This window comes from Zonotrichia albicollis, chromosome 1 (genome assembly GCF_047830755.1).
Source record: "Zonotrichia albicollis isolate bZonAlb1 chromosome 1, bZonAlb1.hap1, whole genome shotgun sequence".
Lineage (NCBI taxonomy): Eukaryota > Metazoa > Chordata > Aves > Passeriformes > Passerellidae > Zonotrichia > Zonotrichia albicollis.
In genome coordinates, this window is record NC_133819.1 from 108,200,396 (window position 1) to 108,220,499 (window position 20,104).

Genomic DNA, 20,104 nt, shown 5'->3' on the forward strand with positions numbered 1-20,104 from the left:
TCTTTTCATCTTCCCATCCCCTCCTCCCCACAAAGTGATCTGCCCTCAGGCTTTGGGATGTGGGTGCTGGACACCTCCATTCCTAAGCCTGAGACTAATTCACTCTAATCATCAAGGATGAGGCACTGTACGCCTTCAATTATTACCAATCCACTTACTCAAGAAGCTCCAAAGTCATCGTGCCTTTTGGTTCTGCTTCCACACTCTTGCCCCAGAATTTGAGTTTAGGATAAATTGATCCATGAAACACAAAATCATTATTTAAGCCTTCAGCATAGAAAGCACTGATTGGTGGATGATGGCTGACTTGCTCTGAGAGAAGTCTAAATCCAAGATCATCTCTGTAAAATAAAGATAACCAAACTATGTACCTACATATAAAGTGTAGTGAAGTTGTAGTTGTTTTTCCTGGGGTGAAAGGGATAGTTGGATCCATGCATAGTTGCTGCACTCAGTGCAAGACATAATTAAAAGCCTAGGCTAAACTGAAACACAGAACATCCTCATCCTAAATAATTAAGGACTTAATATAAAAAAGAAACAAGAATTACCAGATCTGATGAGTCAATATAGCTACTTTTGATACTGATCTCTTTCTTAAATCTTCACCTAAACATAAGCCAAAATATTAACTGAAAGGAAAATCTGCCTTGTGTAGCTCTACCTAATAATAGACTCATGCTGCTTATTAGATATTGTGAACACTCCTGTACACTCTCCTTATGTACCATTGACATTTTTCATTCATAAGTTTTAGGGGAAAAAATTAAGTTTTGTAGCTAAAACTTGCTTTTATACCTGGCAAATTTAATTTGCCTGCTCTGAATTGAAAAGTTAAGTAGTTTCTCTCCACTGAAAGGTCAATTGGTGAACATCAACACGCAGTGCATGCACCCGCAGCAGCTGCTGGGAGAATGGCTGGAAGTTTATGAGTTCAAGTGCAGACTGCAAGCCAGCCAACAGATCTAATGAACCATCTCTGCCATGGAATGCCCTCTCCAGTGCAGCAGCTCTGTTCATTACCTGATCAGTTCATAGGTCTCTCCAAGCAATGGGTTGAACGGCTTCCCAGTACGTTCCCACTGCGAGGCTACAGCAGACACAGCAAATGCAGCCACACACTGCTCGGAAGAGTAAGGTCACACAGTTAGCCAACAGTAGCCATGGTGTTACAGAATATCAAAATACTTCCCCAGACAGGTGTCCTCGTTTCTGCTGGGATAGAGCTGATTTTCTTCCTAGTAGCTGTCTTGGATTTAGATTGAGAACAATGCTCATAACTCAATGATGTTTTAATTGTTGCTAAGCAATGTCCAGCAACAAAGTCAAGGACTTTTCAACTTATTATACCACCCCAGCAGGCTGGGGGGAACAAGAAATTGTGAGGGGGCACAGCTGGGAGAGCAGACACATTGACCAAGGGGATATTCCATGCCATATGACATCATGCTCAGTATATAAATAACCTAGAGGGGAAAGAAATCTGGCCAGTGGCTCCTGCTGCTTGAAAACTGCCTGGGCATTGGTCAGTGGGCAGTGCATGACTGCACTGTGCATCACTTATTTTGTATACTCAAATTATTATTTCTTCTCCTCTCCCCTCACCCCCTTCCCAGTTCTATCTCCCATCCCACGGAGGAGGTGGGGGGAATCAGGGTGAACAAGTGGCTGTCTGGCATTGAAGCTGCCTGCTGGCTTAAACTGTGACAGTTCTGGTCCTGTACGAACTCCCACCACACGGGTCACATGCACCTGACTTATTGTACATCTCTGGATAGCTGCTTGTCATTCAGGTCTTCATAAATCACCTCCAGCAGGGCAGCTTCCCTCCGGTACTGACACCTTTCTCCAAGGTGCTCCACTTGTCTGGGTGACGTGTAACATCACCCTTGAAGGAATATCTTTCCTTCACACCTGACATGAGCCACCTCCACAGTGACTTGTGTCACTTTTCCAATCCCTCTGTCACTGCCTCAGTTCCTAAAAAGGGATCCTACCTGATTGGCTTCCTTATCCTCCAATTCCAGACTACTGGCTGTTATTACCCCAACACTGGAGCTGGCTGGTGACAATGTGTTCAGCCGAAATCTTTTTGTGTATCTCACAGCTCACTCAGGGACAGGGATTGTGTGGGTACTGCCTCATGTATGAATCTTTCACCTTCCTCCTCCCCAGTCAGCAGCTATCTCTCCTCCTCCTGTTCTCTCATGACAGCCCTGCTTCAGAGTAGCCTGTCTTCTCTACATCTTTCTCCTGCTCCCTCTTGGGAGAAACTCCTTCATCCCTTACTAAAGGAGCTGATTTTTGCTTCCAACACTTCCTCTTGTGTGTAGGGGTGACTGACACCAGCACAGGTTGGTTCTTAGGTTCAGCAGTGGTGCCAGACAGGAGTCGGAGTAGCTCCAGTGCCACTTGTTCTATTGTCAGATCTGGAGGCCTTCTCTTCTTGCCCTTGAGAGTACTGATGTGTTGAACAGAGCTCATTAGGCCTGGGCCAGGCCCCAGCACCTTGCAGTGAGTTCTGTCACTCTAGAATTGCCAGGGTGACAGCATACTTTTTCACAGAATCACAGAATAATGATGTTGGAAGAGACCTCTAAGATCATTGAGTCCAACCTATGCCATAACACCTCAACTAGTCTATAGCACCAAGTGCTATGTCCATTCTTTTTTTAGATACATCCAGAGATGGTGATTCTACCCTGGGCAGAGCATTCCAGTACTTTATTATTCTTTCGGAGAAATTTTTTTTACTAATGTCCAACCTGTGCCTTCCCTGACATAGCTTGAGATGGTGTCCTCTGGTTCTGTCAGCTGCTGCCCAGTGGAAGAGACAAACCCTCACCTGTCTACAACCTCCCTTCAGGAAGTTGTAGAGAGCAATAAGGTCACCTCTGAGTCTCCTTTTCTCCAGGCTAAACACCCCCAGTTCCTTCAAAGGTTCCTCACAGGGCTTGTGTTCCCAGCCCCTCACCAGCCTTGTTGTCTCCTCTGGATGTGCTCCAGCATCTCAACGTCCTTCCCAAACTGAGGGGCCCAGAACTGGACACAGCACTCAAGGTGTGGCCCCACCAGTGCCGAGTGCAGGGGAAGAATTACCTCCCTGTTCCTGCTGGCCACGCTATTCCTGATCCAGGCCAGGATGTCCTTGGCCTTCTTGGCCCCCAGGGCACACTGCTGGCTCATGTTCAACCAGTTGTCAACCAGCACCCCCAGGTCCCTTTCCACCTGAGCACTGTCCAGCCACACCGTCCCCAGCCTTTCCAAACATTTTATTAATTTCTCAGGATTCTGCACTTGCTTAGAAGTGAAATTTCAAGACATTAGAGATGCCCACTATCCTAGTGCTTACCCAGACTATCCCACACACCCTGCCACTCATAGTTTTCCAGCCCTGGGGCAGATCTCTGGGTGGTATCCCCAAATAGTTGTTTTACCATAAACAAAATGAGAAACACATTCATGAGATGCAGCAAAGGAACAAATGAATTTGATTTCCTGATGATATTCAAAATTCTCAAGAGCTAATCAGCCTGGAGGAGAAGGGGATGATGGAAGAAGGTATCTCCTACATGGACTGGCTCTCTGACAAGAAAAGGCAAGAGGTGTAACTATGAATGGTTTCCTACAGATGGCTCCCAAGATGTGGAAATGCTGACAATGCTGAGTACTAGAGCCAGCTCAGACACACCACCAGGAATCAAAAGAGTGTTACAAAGTACAACAAAATGTTAACCTTAAACCAGTCCCCAGAGGTGATAAACAGCACAGCAGGGAACATATACAGCAAGTCTGATGTTGCATAACCCAGCTCAGAGAACATTCACAGCAGCAAATAAATCAACATTGCAACCAGAGACTACCAAACTAATATCATAAGTGCTTATAATGAATTTTCTTTATTATGCTCTGATCAGATTCATTGTTATCTCAACCCTTCAAGCTCTGCTCCTTGTGGGGTGCCAGGAAGGACTATTGTAGTTTAACCCAGCAGGATAAACACCACACATTTGCTCACTCAGCCCCTCCCCAACCCAAATGGGATGGGGGATAGACTGAGGGGATAAAAAAGGTGAAATCAGCAGGTTGAGATAAAGGCAGCTTAATAGGGCAGAAAAGCAAGAGAAAATAATAATGATAAAAGAATGACAATCATCACAAGTAATGCACAGCACAATGGCTCACCACCCAGGGACTGATGGCCCATCAGATCCTGAGCAGCAGCTCCCAGACAGCTTTCCCTGAGTTTATGTACTGAGCTTGACACCATCTGGTATGGAATATCCCTCTGGACAGTTGGGGCCAGCTGTCCCAGCTCTGCCCCCATCCCTGCTTCTTCTGTCCTTACTGGTGGGGTGGCACACAAGGAGCAGAAAGTCTTTAAATTACTGTAAACACAGCTTAGGCACAACTAAAACAGTGTGTTACCAGCATTATTCTCATTCTAAATCCAAAATACAGCACCATACCAGCTTCTAGGAAGAAACTGAACTCTATCCCTGTGAAAACCAGGACAATAAACAAAACTAGTAAATGAATAAGAGAACTCAACATGCAGCAAGTTACAGCAGCTCCTCTTACAATGAGACTATGTAGAACAAAAAAGATCCCACAACACTGAGCAAGAGCTCACATGAACAAGCAAAGCCAACACACCTGCATCCTCTCGGTGGTGCTGGAAAGCGAGCTGGCTTTGTGGATGAGGTACGTGTGCTCCATGTACTCTGTCAGGCGCTGCAGGAAGCTCAGGGGCTCGTTGAATATAACCGGCATTGTGATCTTCGACAGCTCCTGATGCACAAATGAAATTCCTGTTACAGGCTGAATGATTAGATACCCTGACCCACAGTAACCCAAGTGTAATTGGCTTATTACAAAAATAAATTATGCTCTTAGTGTTAATGCAATGTGCTTGACCTGGCTCTGCTAATACTGAAAGTAAAAACCCTTATGAGCTCAGTAAGCAGAGCTGTGCTGGTGTTAAGGCTACTTTTAAAACAAAAAGCAAACCAAGCATCAAACTTCCTATCAATGAAAGCATTAAGAAGGTGAGATGAAACCATGGAAAGAAGTTTTAAGGACCCTTTTAAAGACTAAGATATTTATTATTCCATAAACAGACATAGACCATAGGCCATCTAACCACTTAAACATATTACTTTTTTTGGAGGCAGGTGGGCAACTGGGGGGAGAAGAATAAGAAAGAACAGGGAAACACAGTGGTACAAGAGTAAAAAGAGGGATTTTGTATTCTGAAGAAAAAAGGGAGTTTGCAACAGGAATAAGAATTTAAAGGAAGCCCTACAGTTGGGATGCTATCTATTCTCTCTCTGCATTTTTAAAAAGCATGCCCTCTGAATGCATAACATAGCAATGGTTTAAACTGCCTGCCACAGCAAATTAAAAGGCTGTAAATGTGACTGCTGGCCAAGGGTGAGGCAAACAGCACCATCCTGAGCCATAACAGCAGCAGCACCTGGCACCAGGAGCCTTGGCAGATGCTTTGGTACAAGCCACTACAAGTTCTGCTGCCCCCCACAACTACAACTTCTCTGCAGAATTAAGACCCTTTATTCCTGCACATACCTTATGCAAGGCAGGCTTTCAATCTGTTCTTTGTATTTTGTAACACTTTTCCACTAAAGACACTGGGAGAAGCCTCAGACACTTCACATCAACTCGGGAGACTTGGAGCTGCTGATTCAGGCATTCCCCAGCATTTCCACACCTCATTGCTTGATGCTGCTCCTAACTACACCAAGGGGAGGAGGAGAAAACAACAGCAACTAAACCCACAAACTTTCCCTTCTGTAGACTACTGTTAGAGACTCACAGAGGTTTATCAGCAGCAAATATTCCCAGCCTATTGTAGGATCTAATGGAGAGAAGAGCTCTTCTCAATTCACACCTAGCTGGAAGCAGATTAGGTGCCAACGAGCTAACTCTGATCTGGCCACCGTCTGGGCAGTAACACCATGGAAGGGGGAAGACTCAGATACTAAGGGGAAGGGACAAAAGCAAAATGAAAGTGGTTGTTTTTCTGGGGTTGTTTTGTTTTTTCCATAGTCAAAATAAATTTTAAAAAAACCCCTGCAAAGTATTTAAAAGGCTCAAGTCAAGACACTTTTACTGAAAGAATATTGCTCTGACTAGTTCCTACCTTCTTAATAAGGAAAAGCATAAAGCAAATTAATAGAGCATAAGTAACAAATTAAAACAAAAAAAAACAACCTAAAACAAACCAACCCCATAAACAAACGAAAAAACACATACAAAAGACCTCTTCTCCCAAAAATGTTTTTGTTTGGGCCTCAAATAAAACAATCACTCCCCATTTTTTATCATAGCTTTCTGATTACCTACCATGCCAATGCATTTTCTTAAGATACTCCAGATACTGAAGTCATTTCTGGAAAACATTGGAGATGGTAAGCTTGTTCTGTGGAAAGAAACAAGGGAAAAAAGCAGAAGTAAGAAAAGTTTTCCAATACTAACCATGACTAAGAAATGCAAGTGCTTATTTATGAAAGGAACAGTTTCCCAATTTTTAAATTAAAATCCCTGGGGCAATAACAGTGCTACTTTGAAGCACTAGAACTGTTTTACCTACAAAGAAACACGAATTTCTTGAAAACCAGAACCATTAATTTTGCATAACACAAACGGAAGAGAATGTCTACAGCAGTCATCAGAACAGTTTTCACAATGTAAGATATTTAGTTGTGTCTTCGTGAGAAAGTGGAAGTTAACTGAATAGGTACAAAAGTATATTCACTGTGTCTGAACAGATCTGAGGGTTAAAACAGTGTGTTTGTCTTGGGGTTTTTCTCCTAGTCACCTTTACACTGACACTGAAGGGTCACAACATTTTTGGCCTGTATAAAACCAGCCCTCAGAACAACAGAAAAAAGCAGCACCACTAAAGAAGGGCAAACGGAGCAGCCTCCTCTCCAGGGGGCTGACATATCCCAAAACAAGTCACGAGCATACTTTCAGGGACCAGCATTTAGGCTGAGAACACAGCATGCATTTCTCAGCCTCACGGAAATCAAGCACGCAGTTTGGTCAGTTTTCTTACTGCTGCTGAGCAGCTCAACTCTTAATCCAATTTACTTCTAGAAAGGCATAAATATTGGTCAAAGTCCTTTGTCCTTTGACAACACAAATCCATTTTTGGATCATGATGCTATTGCCAACAAGCAAAATTCACATTTTTTCTGTTCTTATCAATAGATAAAAATTACCTAGAGCTTACTCAAACTGCATGAATTATTAAAGTTTCAAAGTTTAGTTAACTCCAAATTATTGTATTGCTATCCTAACCAAGGTTGTCTTCTCTATGCTCAAGGTAGCAAAAGCAATCTTTTTCAGAGAGTGTGAACAGGCTGTACCTTCCTTCTCCACCCCGCCTTTCTAATAAACAGAAATACTGCTTTTAGAAAAAAAATACTCAGGCTAAATTGCTTGTTTCAGTAGCCCTACTTGCTGTGCTACCTCCCCTACTTATCTGCCACTGAAACACCTTTACCAGGGCTGATGCTTCAGTTTTCAGAAAGAACAAAACCAAGAAATGTTCCTTAAAATCAAACAAGCCCCATCCCATCAAAAACTCAGTCATGTCTGATCTCCTCATGGTAGCACACTATAGCGTTAGCAAGTAGCTACAAGCCCAACACCGACTTGTTTTACTCCGCTCCCCTGCGGAGGCTGAGTGGGTAGGAGGATTTATTTTAATTGACCAACACACCACCACTCACTCCCCAGTCTGAATTTTCACTGAGACAAAAATATTTTGTGAAAAAGATCACCCTTAATAATAATAACATACTTCTGTGGATGTTTTGATACATATGTCCAGGAGAGGACAGTGTCCACCAACGACTCAGTCTTATCTTCACTTGTAATGTTACCTTGTTTTTCCTGTGTATCCTTTAATGCAGGCAGTCAGCAAAGTGGGCATTTTTGTTTTAGTAAGTCCTTCTGCATGTTAAACACATTAACCCTTAGTTTGCTGAAGTATACAAAGAAATTGCTTTCCTTACATACTAAAACTTACATTTTCATTAAAGTTAACCTGCCCTTTTGTTCAGTTTGAAGGTTGGCATTCAGTTTCAGCCACTCATCCGTATTTGCTGCCTATATCAGTCAAATCTGCTGTGGGAGTCAGTTCTCTCCTCCCTCTAGAACACACACACACACACTGAAAGAACAAAGCAGTTTCAAGCCACCAAGGAAGATCCCAGGGACAAGTAAGGACATGTGGACAAATGACAGGCAGCCAAGACTTGAGGCCTACTAACCTTGACATACTCCCTGTGATTAAACAAATTATTTTTGAATACAAAAATTCCTCTCCAGATGTCAGCTTCAAAAACAACTCGGGAAGTTAATTTTAGCTTTAAGTGACAAAAACATCTGCTGGAATTTCTGTGCAGTAGAACAGATGAGATTTATTTTGGATCCTTTACTTAAACAAAAAAACACTTGCCCAAAGCATTAGCTATTACACATCAACTGCTACAGGAATCTTGTGAGGAAGGAAACATATGGAGTGAAAAAGGCACGTTTAGCTTGCTTTTCATGCCAACCTGAACAGTCTCCTGGCTCCCATGAAACTGAACACCAACATGTTTGCATTCTGAAAGGCCTCCAGTGCAGGGACCAAAGGGAAAGCTGACAACAAAATTCAGCAACAAGAGGAAAACAGCAGTGACAAGCGGATATAAAATGTTGGCACTTCATGCAGAACATTTTTATGCACTGGAGTTTTTGGGGGTTTGCTTGGACTTTTCTGAGGGGTGAGGTTTTTCTGCCTTTTTTTTTTTAAGTTTGGCTCAGATGAAAAATATACCTCTTAAAAAGAAGTTATTTGCTTCCTGATTATTTACTGTATTACTTTGTCTCTCAAATCCTCTTCCAAAAAGTGTAACAAAAATTAGGTCTACTCTCAACTCTGTGAACAATCAGCAGGATGCACACTACATAAAAAAACCCAAACCAACAAACAAATAAAAAACCCCCACCAAAACAAAAAAACAAACCAAAACAAAAAAAAAAATCCCAAAGCAACAACAACAAAAAATTCCCTAGAATAAACATGCAGACTATATGTGGTACTGGCTTCACCTATTTGTAGATGTACTTCCCAACACTTTTAATTCCTTGGAACCAACAGATTTATTGCTACATTTCCAAACCCAAAGCATGTATGCTCCCCCTGCCAAGCAAAAACTAACCTCCAATTCTCTGTGAAAACTCTCAACTACTCAAATAATATTGAGGCGCAGTTTAAAGCTCAGGTTGTCCAGATGAAGACAGAAAATCTTATTTAAACTGTGGGCTGAGCAGTGTCAGGTAATCTCATGTGCCACCTTAAAGGCACAGATCCTCTACTCATCTGAGGGTAGCAAGATTTTAAGCAAAAGAAATTAATATGATCTATTTTCTAAGGGACTTGTTTCCATGTGGTTAACACAAATAGAAGTTAAAAAAAGTAAAAGTTATAAGCAAATTCAAGGGTGTAAGGATGGAATTAATGGATGTTAAAACATTCTGAATCTCTCACTTTTCCTAGCATGAAGAGGTTACAGCTTTTGGTCTGAAAAGGCCCCAGGTGGGAAAGCAGGCAGTGCCTATTTGACCAATGAACACAGTTAGAACCAGACCCGCTGACAAAACAGGCACAAATTGGAGCCAGCAGCTCCAGGCAGGTACCACAGTTCTGAGGTCACACGAAACAGATGCTGTACCAGGCCAAACATGGCTACTACCAACAGCCTCAGAAAAGAGGCTAAAAATACCACACATCTCACATCCCCTGAGAAGGTTCTCTTGGAGGTAAAGTTTAAATTGTCTGAGCTTCTGGGGAGAAAGAGTTTGCATCAATATATTTGGGGACAACTCCCAGTGTGCCAGGTAAAAAAGCCTAATGTTACAGCTCAATCTATAATGTTGTTATAGTCATTTAATCCCATAAAATACAGCCATATATTCTATAGCCATTTAGTCACAAAAAATAAGGCCACACATTCTTATCTAAATGCAAAAGAGATTCAAAAAAGTTTCCACTTTTCTTTAGCAGTAAATTATTAGCAAATTTATGTACCCATTTTACTCCAACATCCTAGGCTCTCTTTACTACTAGAAGACAGGCAGCTCAGAGAAACAACTGAGGCACATGTATTTGTTACTTTTCATGACTCTTCATAAAATCAGGAGCTCTGAAATGCTCCTCCAGTCACCTGCTCTCTGCAGTTCTGACAGCACTGTGCAGCATCACAAGAAGTTGGAAAGTAATTTTTTATAGTAGATGGAAGAGTAATTCCTGTTTGAACTCTTCAATACAGTGCAAGTCAACATGCACCATTATTTTCATGTTCATTATGTACTGCATTCTCTCTCCTCACTGTTTCCAAGGCAGTGAAGGCAATTCAGATGTTCACCTTCAACTACTGCTTCCTCCCCACTCACAAACTTCCTGCTCTGATTAGGGAAGGCACTTAGCCAAGGCCATAAATATCACTTTGCTAACAGCACAAGAGCAAACCAACATGCTTAGTCAGCTGGTTTATGTTATCTCTCCAGAACACTCATTCCTCCACCCAAGCCCTCATTTGCTTCAGTCTTTGTCTAGCATGAGACACACACAGGTCGACCCTTAAAACATCAGGTCTGATGCTACCAACTCACTTCAACAGCAAGTTGAAGTGAAGTCTGAACTACCAAGACACCAAGTAACTAAAGCCTATCTAGCTTCCTTCTGTAAAATTAAATATTATTTTCCTGGTTTTACTGAAATGTGGTGTCCTCATCATCCTGTACATCCAAAACACTTCCAGAATAGTCTCTTTGAAACATGCTGAAGTCTGGCTTTATTTGTAGCACAAATGTTATATTGCCCTTTCACTGAAACTGGAGAATAGTGGTGTCTGTTACATCTCATTAACTCCAGACCTATTGTCCTCCTTTATCGGCAAGGAAACAAACAAAAATGGATCATTTGACAACACAAAATAAGCACATAAAACATGGATGAGACTTTTAGAATAAGACTCCCTTTGTTCACATTTGAGTTTCTGATGCCAGGCTAGCAATATTTTTCATTCATTCCTGATACCAACAGAAGGATCAAATAACTCGAAATTAAAGAGGCAATAGGAGGTACAGGTCATTAAAGATAAATGAAGGAATTAAAATCCACATAGATTTCAATAAGATCTAATAAAAAACAAGTGTGTCCATTTTTAAACAGCATAATATATTTTCTTTTTACTTATTTAGATTGGATCATCAAGATGCAAAGGAGCACACCTTGGAAAAACAGTCTTTATGAAATCATAGCACAACCAATTACTTTGTTAGGGGTCAATCACCCCTAACAAAGTTTTAAAGCCAGTTTTTCAGAGATTCCTGTGGTCTATTACCATTAATGCACATTATAGAACTTTAAGAATGGACAACATCCTACCTGTGTTTTTTGATTCCGTTTGACAGCGCCTCCCCACTTCCACACACCTTTTCTTCAGACATGCTTGAAGTTATTGTATCTTTTGAATCCATGCTGTCCTCTAAGGAGTAGGCTGCTGCTGTTTCAAACCCACTTAATGATTTTTCAGATTCCGAATCTGCAAAAGAGCAGGTGCATGTTAATGAATCTACCGCCTGTGCTAGGCTTCAGTCACTAACAGATCTCCCTGCCTTGTACAAAACTGAAACCTAAGTAGCCTACTGTGTCCTGATGACAGCATCCATTTGGTAAGTAACTAGTACTGCCAGAGACTGCTGCAGCCCAGCATCTAGACATAAAGAAATTGCACAATAAGCAACACCACAGTACATTAAAAATCCTCTACCAAATTGAGCCAAAATCTGACATATTTATTAAATTGAAGCTACTAGACCTTGCCTAGGACAAGTGCCAGTGCCATACAGATGCCAGTACCCTACCAAACAAACAGGTACCTTGAGTAGTGACTCCTTCTTCAGTTAGGTGTAAGTTCTAAGACTCTCAGTGCTGTTCACCAACCTTCACTTCCCAACTCACTGAACAAGTATCAAAGAACAGAAGGATGAATCATATAGATAACACCAACTACGCAGGTCCCAGCAAAGTCTAAGTGATAAGCTCACCAATCAACAAGATAAACTTTGTTCTGCGGAAGGCAGGTTAATAGTACAATCCACATCACATTTAAACTAAACCAAACATCAACAACAAAACCTTCTTTCTAACCGGTGTTTTGGTCAGGTAGTGTTTGTCCGCTCTGGAGAACAGTCTTGCCCCAGATCAGAAGGTACTAATTTCCTGGCAAAGGCTGTATTTTTGGGTTTTCTTTCTATTTTAGGTTTTCTTTCAAACCTGACAAGATTATCTAAGGATTATCCAATTGCAAGTTCCAGGAAGTGAGGGAACAAGTCAAGACATCAACTTCTATTTCATTTGAAAAATTCTTTAGCAGAAACCAGGTACCACACTGAATGACAAACAGCTTAATGCAAGCCTCACTGTTCCTGAAAAACATAAACCCAATCTACAGTAGATGGTATTCCTGCTATGTACTGCTTCCAGCATATGCTGTTGCTCTTGGCTGCAAAACCCCAGAGAAATAACTGCAAAATTAGCCATTCTCTCACATACTCGTTCTAATTCAAAACCAGCAATCAAAATCTGCTGAAGTAGCACAGAGTCCAAAAGAATATCTCGCTCACAGCTGTCTAATGCCAGGTGCTTTCTTGTTTTGTCTTTAAAAAGCTATGCCAGTAGTTTCTCCAGAACATGCAAATTATATATTGCTTTGCTGAAGGGTGTGTGTATATACATACATACATGTATATAGATAGGAGGACTTTGTACCACATCCAGATCACATAAGGGTCAGGAACAGGACAGAATCCTGATAAATGGATAGGCTATGTCACAATGTCTCCATCTCTTCTAGAGAGAGATATCTAGAAGCATAAATGAGATTTTTCACTTAAAACATCCATGCCTATCCTCACCAAGACAGTTCTGAAATTAAGCCAGTTGCTAGGGAATGAAAAGAACTGCCAGCTGGTGCTCAGGATATGTTAAAGAAGTGGACTGGCACTCCAGAGAATCTTCTCACAATTTTCCCCAAATTTGTCAGTCTAGTTCTGTGCCAAGTTATGACATAACATATCAAAGCATTAGTTTGGTGGGTACTATATTTAACAAGTAGGGTAAGGAAAAGCATTTTTACTTGAGACAAGTTTGTTACATAAAATACAGATTTGTCCAGAGATCCTAAACTCAGGTAGCCAGGAAGATGGAATTTTCTTGCACATCCAAATACTGCAGAGGAAGAGACGCTAGGAGTGTGACCCAACTGGGGCCTCAGCTTTCTGACCACACAACAAGCTATAAAGCTCCTTGAGGTATGTACTCCACCTCTCTTTTGAAAGAGCTGCTCAACTGTGCCAACAGTTATCATGACAAGAAAAGCATGAAGCCAACCCAGTAACACAAAGGAAAGGCTGGCTCCTGTAGGGTCCTTTCTTCTCTTGTACTATCCAGGACTGTCTTGCTTTCAGACAAGAGTCATAGTGTGCAAATTCCTTCAATCTGAGTCTCTGCAACAGACCCAGGACTCCAGAGCAGAAAGGCAAGAGCAGATAAGCTTCACCAGAACTGCGTGTCACTCTTGGATATAATTCTCAGTATTACAACGATTTTTAAATACCACACACATTCAGTTCTCCTCATGCTGGCCTTACCGTGCCAAGAGAGGATTCTGCTGGACTGAGCTCTGCACCTGCAAACCTCCCCAGAGCTGCAGACACTGACCAGACAGCCTTCCCCAGGGCATGAGCCTTACCTAATGCAAGAATACCATGCTATACAAGAAGAAACAGTAGAAGAATGAAACACAACTGTTATAAGAATGAAACACAACTGTTGTAACTGTTTCTCCCTAGAGAAACCTCACCCATTTTTCTGAGAAATAGAGAAAGTACATCTACAATAGTACCTGCCATCAAAAATCTCAGTCTCCAATCCCTAAACCTCAGCCACCTCCTTTAACCCAACGAATTTAGCAAGCCTTGAGAGACTGTTAGGATGCCAGAGTGCACAAGCCTGGTACTGTACTGTGAGCACAGATCAACAGGCAACTCAAACTGAGCTTTTCCCTGTGCACTTGCAGCGAACTCTTTTCTGAATTAAGATTTGCATACTCCCCCGTCACTGCAAAAAAAGATTTATATTCACAAGTTTCTACAGAGCAGCTGTCAAACAGATGACTAGGAGAAAATGAAGGTTTTTTTTTTTTTTTTTAATTGAACTTAAGGGGTTGTGGGCTGAGGAGGGGGGAGAAGGAATAAGCCAAAATTTTAAAGTGATCTCTGAGACAAGACCAGGCTGACTAGGAAGCTCTCCAGCTCACAAAACCTGAAAGAGTAATAGTACAAACACCAGCTAAATTTTGCGAAAGTGGGAGAGCACAGGGAAACAGCAGAAGCAATGACAGAAATTTAACTCAAGGGACTTCATTTCCTATTGCTACAACTGGTAAGTTTTCAGATGCAGATAGGAAGGTCTGGCCAATATTTTTCATTAATAAATAAACCTGAGAAATATAGTGTTTAACCATTAGCACTGTTGGGTTTCAGTTCTGGCCAGGTGTTTCCCATCCCTCTGAGACACCCGAGTTCATTCTTTTAATTCTATTCAAGGCAAGAAGTGACAGGCAGCAGTGTTCTCACAGAGGCTGTGAAGTATTTTTGGTACATGTTCAAAAAAAGCCACTTGACAAACTACTCTAAACATGGAAGGAAGGGCAAGAAGTTTGTTTGCTTTTTGTATAATTTTTACTTTTAAGTGATCTGATTACTGTAGACAAACTGGGAAACAACAAGGGATGTAGTCTGCTACTTATTGTACCGTTTAGGAGAGTTATTTATAAACACAGCACCCAGTAGTGCTAGATACCAGCAGAAGCTATACTATGACAGGTTAGCTTCAGTGTACTTAAATATTCCTGTAAATAAATAACTGCTTTTATTGCAAGATGGCATGTATGCAAAGCCATCAATAACCCTCTCAACACACACAAAAATCCTGTTTGCAGAAAAAAAACCCCCACTTCTCAGATAAAATCCGTTTAAAAGAGAAAAACAAAGGAAGATCTAAATTCTTCCCAAACTGGGTGCACAATTTGCAAATGAGAAGGGAATCTTATCTGAAAGGCAAAAATGAAGTACTTTTACCCTTCAATTCTTGACCTGCTTAGCCATTTTTCAGCCTTTTGAATGCCCTCTGCATTCCTATACCCTTTTCATATGCTCCTGGTCTGTATTAATCAAAGCTAATAACTTCTCCGCCTCTCTAGGAGACGCATTGGTCTTCTTGAATTCTGCCACTTGTTCAGTGCTCCTTCCCTTCCCCAGAGCCCTCCCGTTCCACCCCACCCTGCTTTAAACATAGAAGAGTTTGACACATGTTAAGCATTCAATCCTGAAAGTGAGAGCTGCAGCACTCTGTGTGGTATCGAGTTTAATTACACATTTCCACCACGCCCATGATCAGCGGATCACCCCGCTGGGAAGCGCTGCTGACTGACCTACAGCTATCAGAGTTCAGACTAATAACACCCTTAACTTTGCTCTTCTTAGCACTGGATACCATGCTTTGGTAAGACAAATAACTGCCATTTTCTCTAGGTTCTTCCTTTAATTTCTCTCTCTTTGCAGGGATTTAGGAATTACTGCAACAGTCAAAAAGTACAGACAACAGCATATCACTTAAAGATACAAAGAAAGGAGACTTCAGAAAATCAACTCCAACTCCAGTAAGTCATCTTACCACATTGCAAACATTTTCCTCACTCCAGTGTTGGAAAAGGAAGAGGATATTTCTGTAACTCTGGCCACAATTTCTACAAACAGAACCACACACCACAGACTTTAACAGTGAACAATTCAGTCTCTGCCAACACTAGCAGGTAGCATGGATCAGGCTGGAGCAGATCTGCAAGAGGAACAGATGGTGCTGAGGACTTGACAATCAAACCAGATACATTTCTAGTGCTGTTCTCTTCAGATCTGCTCTTACTCTGCTGCCATGGACTGAGCTCCAATAGGAGCTGGACTATATCTTCTGATTCAGCTTCATTCAGGAGTAATTGGAATTTTCTACAATGTGAACCAGAGCATGGCAAATAGGGACAAGTAGTTGCTGCACTGACTACATCTTTTTTGATACACCTCTTCCTCAAAAAACCTGCTTGAAAATTGCTCTGAATTGCCCCATTAGTGATACTTCTGTTGAGAGTAAACAAAAAATTATATTTAAAACATTAAATAAATAAATAAAGCAGCAGGAGCATCTTTTTTCAATCTGTCAAGTCAAAACTAACAATTCTTCAGCTCAAAGTGCAAGCCTACTTATGCAACACTCTCACTTCTAAACTCACTCCTACAGCAGGGATTTAAAAATTCATAGAACTGCAAGAGAAAAAGATGGCATCCTTATAGAAAAAATACTCTAAGTAGTGGCATTTTCCCACTGACAGACATTATAACTTGTTATATCACCCTGTTAAATATATTGGTGTTTGCTCAATCTCCCACACAACTTCAAAAGGCAATTCATGAATATGGCTATTTGTCCAAAATCAATATAATTTGACACTATCAGTTTGCAAATCAGGTTAAGCAAAAGCTTTGCAGACAGTTGTAGCAATTTAGATTTCCAGAAACAAAAAAACCCTCTCCTCAAACCATACCAACAAAAAACCAATTCCATTCATGCTTAAAGTGAAAGTGGTAACATGTATTCAGCAGTCAGGAAAATACATCACATTTCCCTTTTTCTAGCCACCTCCCCATCCCCGCCCCCTTCAGAAACAGAAAGGACCTTAATCTCTGCAAAGCACTAAACGTGAACAACCTAGAGAAGAGAATCTAACACCAGTCTGATTAAATTGACAGACAGCCAAGAAAGTAAGTCTGCCCCAGAAAATTATTTAAAATGCAATTAAAATGAATTATGTCAAGTAACTTCTCCCAAAGGAGAAAGAAATCATGTTTGGGTTTTTTTAGGTATGTTTGTATATATATACGCACTCAGCAAATTTCCCAATTTTACAAATCCACTTGACACGATTTGTTTGTAGCTTGCAAGGACAAAACTACCACCTCTGACAACAGGAGAGGTGGCTTTGGACACTTTCATTCAACAGTATTTAGAGATCAGGTCAGTTATGAGATGCATCAACTAGCAGCTCTTTAAAGCTTAATATTCTCTCATATGCACAAGGCAAGCCCAGCTGGAGAGACTACATTCCAACTGCATCACATAAAGAACTATTCTCTGCTTTGTTGACAATCAAAAGAGCCTGAGGCCTTTCAGCAGAATTGTTCCTTTGGTTCCAGAGGAAGAACTTGTTTTAGTGTTCCTCAGTCTCTTCTACTTGAAGGCTTGATAAATCTGCTGCTTTGCCAAACAGCAAAGTCTCCTTCACAAAGTTGATTCACTGCGTTCCTGTACATAGACTTCCTTTCCCTGTTTTTTCACGGCTTAAGTTTCTCACTGCTGAACACCTACCAAGGAGTCTGGGAACACTGCTTTTCTCATCTGTTCAGTTCAGAACGCTGCTTTTCTCATCTGTCAGAAGCATCAGACAGTTCAGTTCACTGAAAAAGTAACCCCATCCTTGCTAGTGAAGTTTGCCATCACAACCCAATTGTCAGCTACACTTAGATTATGTTCACCCTCAAGCTTTTCCAGATCCCTTGTAGTTGTAGACAGGTGTGCGCTGCCGGATCACCCAGTTAGAGCTACTGCTGAGCTGCATGCACTACGTACAGCCTCTCCATACAAATGCATGCTGTAATTATTTCAGGCAGTTCAAAACCTTCCAACTATTGGCATGTTCTGCATATGAAATTATGAAAGGTATTCAACTGAAGAACAGATAAGGAAAGAAAAGACATTTAAGAAATGCATGCAGGATTTTGATTCATCCTTTTCTTTCACATTTAACACTTCACGTACACAAAACTGAAATAAAACAAGCCCTTCTTAATATCATTATCCCTAAAAATTAGGGATTTTTATAGTCTTAGTCTTAACAACACAACAAAGGAAAAAGCACACATCACCACTGAAAAAGGCTACAAGATACAGTTACCTTTCCCAAAATAAGAGCCTTACGTTTTTCTATTTAAAAAAAAGTGTGTAGACTCTCAAGCAATCAGACCTTTCACTTCTGTTCTGTGGTTTTCTAACCTTTGGTCATCCTAAGGTGAAGCAATACAATTCTGCAGGTGAGCTCGGGCAAATTTTTACAGTCTTACTCATAAAACACACCAAGCTTACTCCTAAAATTAGGTCTGTGTTAGAAAGGCAGAAATTTCACTTGAAGTTAGACTGCTTCCACCTTCTTCCCCCACCCCACCTGCCCCCAAAGCATTCACTACACACATGTTGTCTACATACTCACATTCCAGACATCACCACTTACCTGAAACAGCATCATAGAACTGCTCTTCACTGAGGATGCTGAGAGGTGGAGATCCCTTAACCAGAGACTGCTCTAGTTCATGGTGCTCGGTAGCGAGTGTCTCTAATGCTTCTGACAAGATCTTGTTTTTCTCCTGCTCATGCTCCAGTTTCAAATTCCTCACCTATAAGTAGATACATGTATGAATAAAATCTCATCTCTCTGAAGAATGTGTAGCTGGAAGCTATTCAGAAAATAGACTCTAATGAATAAATAACTAGCAAACAGCTGGAACTGAAACTGCATGGATTAATGAGAATATGACAGTACTTGTGTGATGACAATAAGGTTGTTAGTCAGCATTTTTAGTAGCTGAAAAATCTGACACATAAGATCTGACAGTATCAATCACAATTCTGTAAATGAATTGAAGCCAGATAACTATACCCTAAAACAGCGGGGAAATATTTACTTCTCTACTTGGATGACCTTAACTACAGAGTCAGTGATCGGTTTCTGCGCGCACCAAGCTCTTTCTACTAGTCCACTCCAATTTAGGCCAAGCAGCATCATCTAAATTGAATTACAGAGCAAATGTGAATGCCAGCTACAAATAACTACAACTGAACTATGAGCTGAAAACATTTAACCCTGAAGATTACAGAAGGAGGTTAAGAAAGAGATTCCTCTGGTAGCTGACTTAATGTTGATATAAACAGCCCTCCCTCTGAACTCCCTGAACAGTTTGCAGAGGAGCCAGAAGTTAACAAAAAGAGAAGCCCGGCCAGCAGACAGTGGACCTTTTCTAAAACCCACACATGCAATGGGCTCCAGGGCAGATGATGTTATCCATGTTTTGAGTTCAGTACTAGTAATGGAAAAGCAACATGTCCTTCCTATTTCCTCTTTTTATTTTTTGCTGATGCCTCCCTGCCTTCTGTGTCTGCCAGTAGAGGGGAAAGGGCTGTGGCTGAAGGCTCAGAAATGGCCACTTCTCCCAGCCCAACAAGGCTTCAGTGTGCTGCTACCTCTCCTTCAGTCCCTAAACCATCGAGTCTTGCCCTTTCTTCCTTCCAGTCCCTTTTAGAAAGCATCCCCAACCCCTGCCTTGTCCTCTAGTTTACTCTCAAAGGTCAGTTTACAACACTAATTCCCCCTCCACTAAGAACATGCAAGGACATGACAATTAATCTCTTGGAACAGTTACAGGGACAACTTACACATATACCAACATTACCTTTTTGAATCTAATTTAAGAACTGTTCCTATGTCCTCTCTGGTTACAGTTTACATTAAAGCTTTACTTTGGAGGCTTCAGCCCCCTCGGTTATAACCACTTCTCAAACAGTGGATTCAGAGCTGAGCACAAAAGGAGCTAGCAAGGAGATATTAAAAGAGATTTGCCACTTCCAGAAAAGAGCTTCTATGCTGGTGAAAACATATCCTCTAGAGAAAGATTTATAGAAGAAATTTTCACCCCCTCAGTTGTGCCAAATACTAAATCAGCTGTTTTGGCTGCCAGGCTCCGAGTATAAGGGGGGAATCCAATTAAATTATAATTAAAAGAGTATAAAATTGGGTTGCTAATTGAAAGCAGAAAAACCAGTAAGTCACTTACTGTCTAATAGTTTTACTCTGAACAA

General features: G+C 41.2%; 1 protein-coding gene across 4 annotated transcripts in view; it reads right to left on the minus strand.

Annotated features, from left to right (window-relative positions):
• OSBPL1A (oxysterol binding protein like 1A) overlaps positions 1-20,104 on the minus strand; it is an 85,797-nt gene that overhangs the window by 19,670 nt on the left and 46,023 nt on the right. For 3 of the 4 annotated variants that reach the window (XM_014269630.3, XM_074549668.1, XM_074549675.1), the window contains 6 exons: positions 18,483-18,645; positions 11,468-11,624; positions 6,364-6,439; positions 4,657-4,791; positions 1,024-1,121; positions 159-341 (listed from right to left, as the gene is read on the minus strand). In XM_014269630.3, coding sequence (XP_014125105.1) covers positions 159-341; positions 1,024-1,121; positions 4,657-4,791; positions 6,364-6,439; positions 11,468-11,624; positions 18,483-18,645 — 812 coding nt within the window. The remainder of the gene's footprint in view (positions 1-158; positions 342-1,023; positions 1,122-4,656; positions 4,792-6,363; positions 6,440-11,467; positions 11,625-18,482; positions 18,646-20,104) is intronic. The other variant, XM_074549680.1, reaches the window with a different exon arrangement.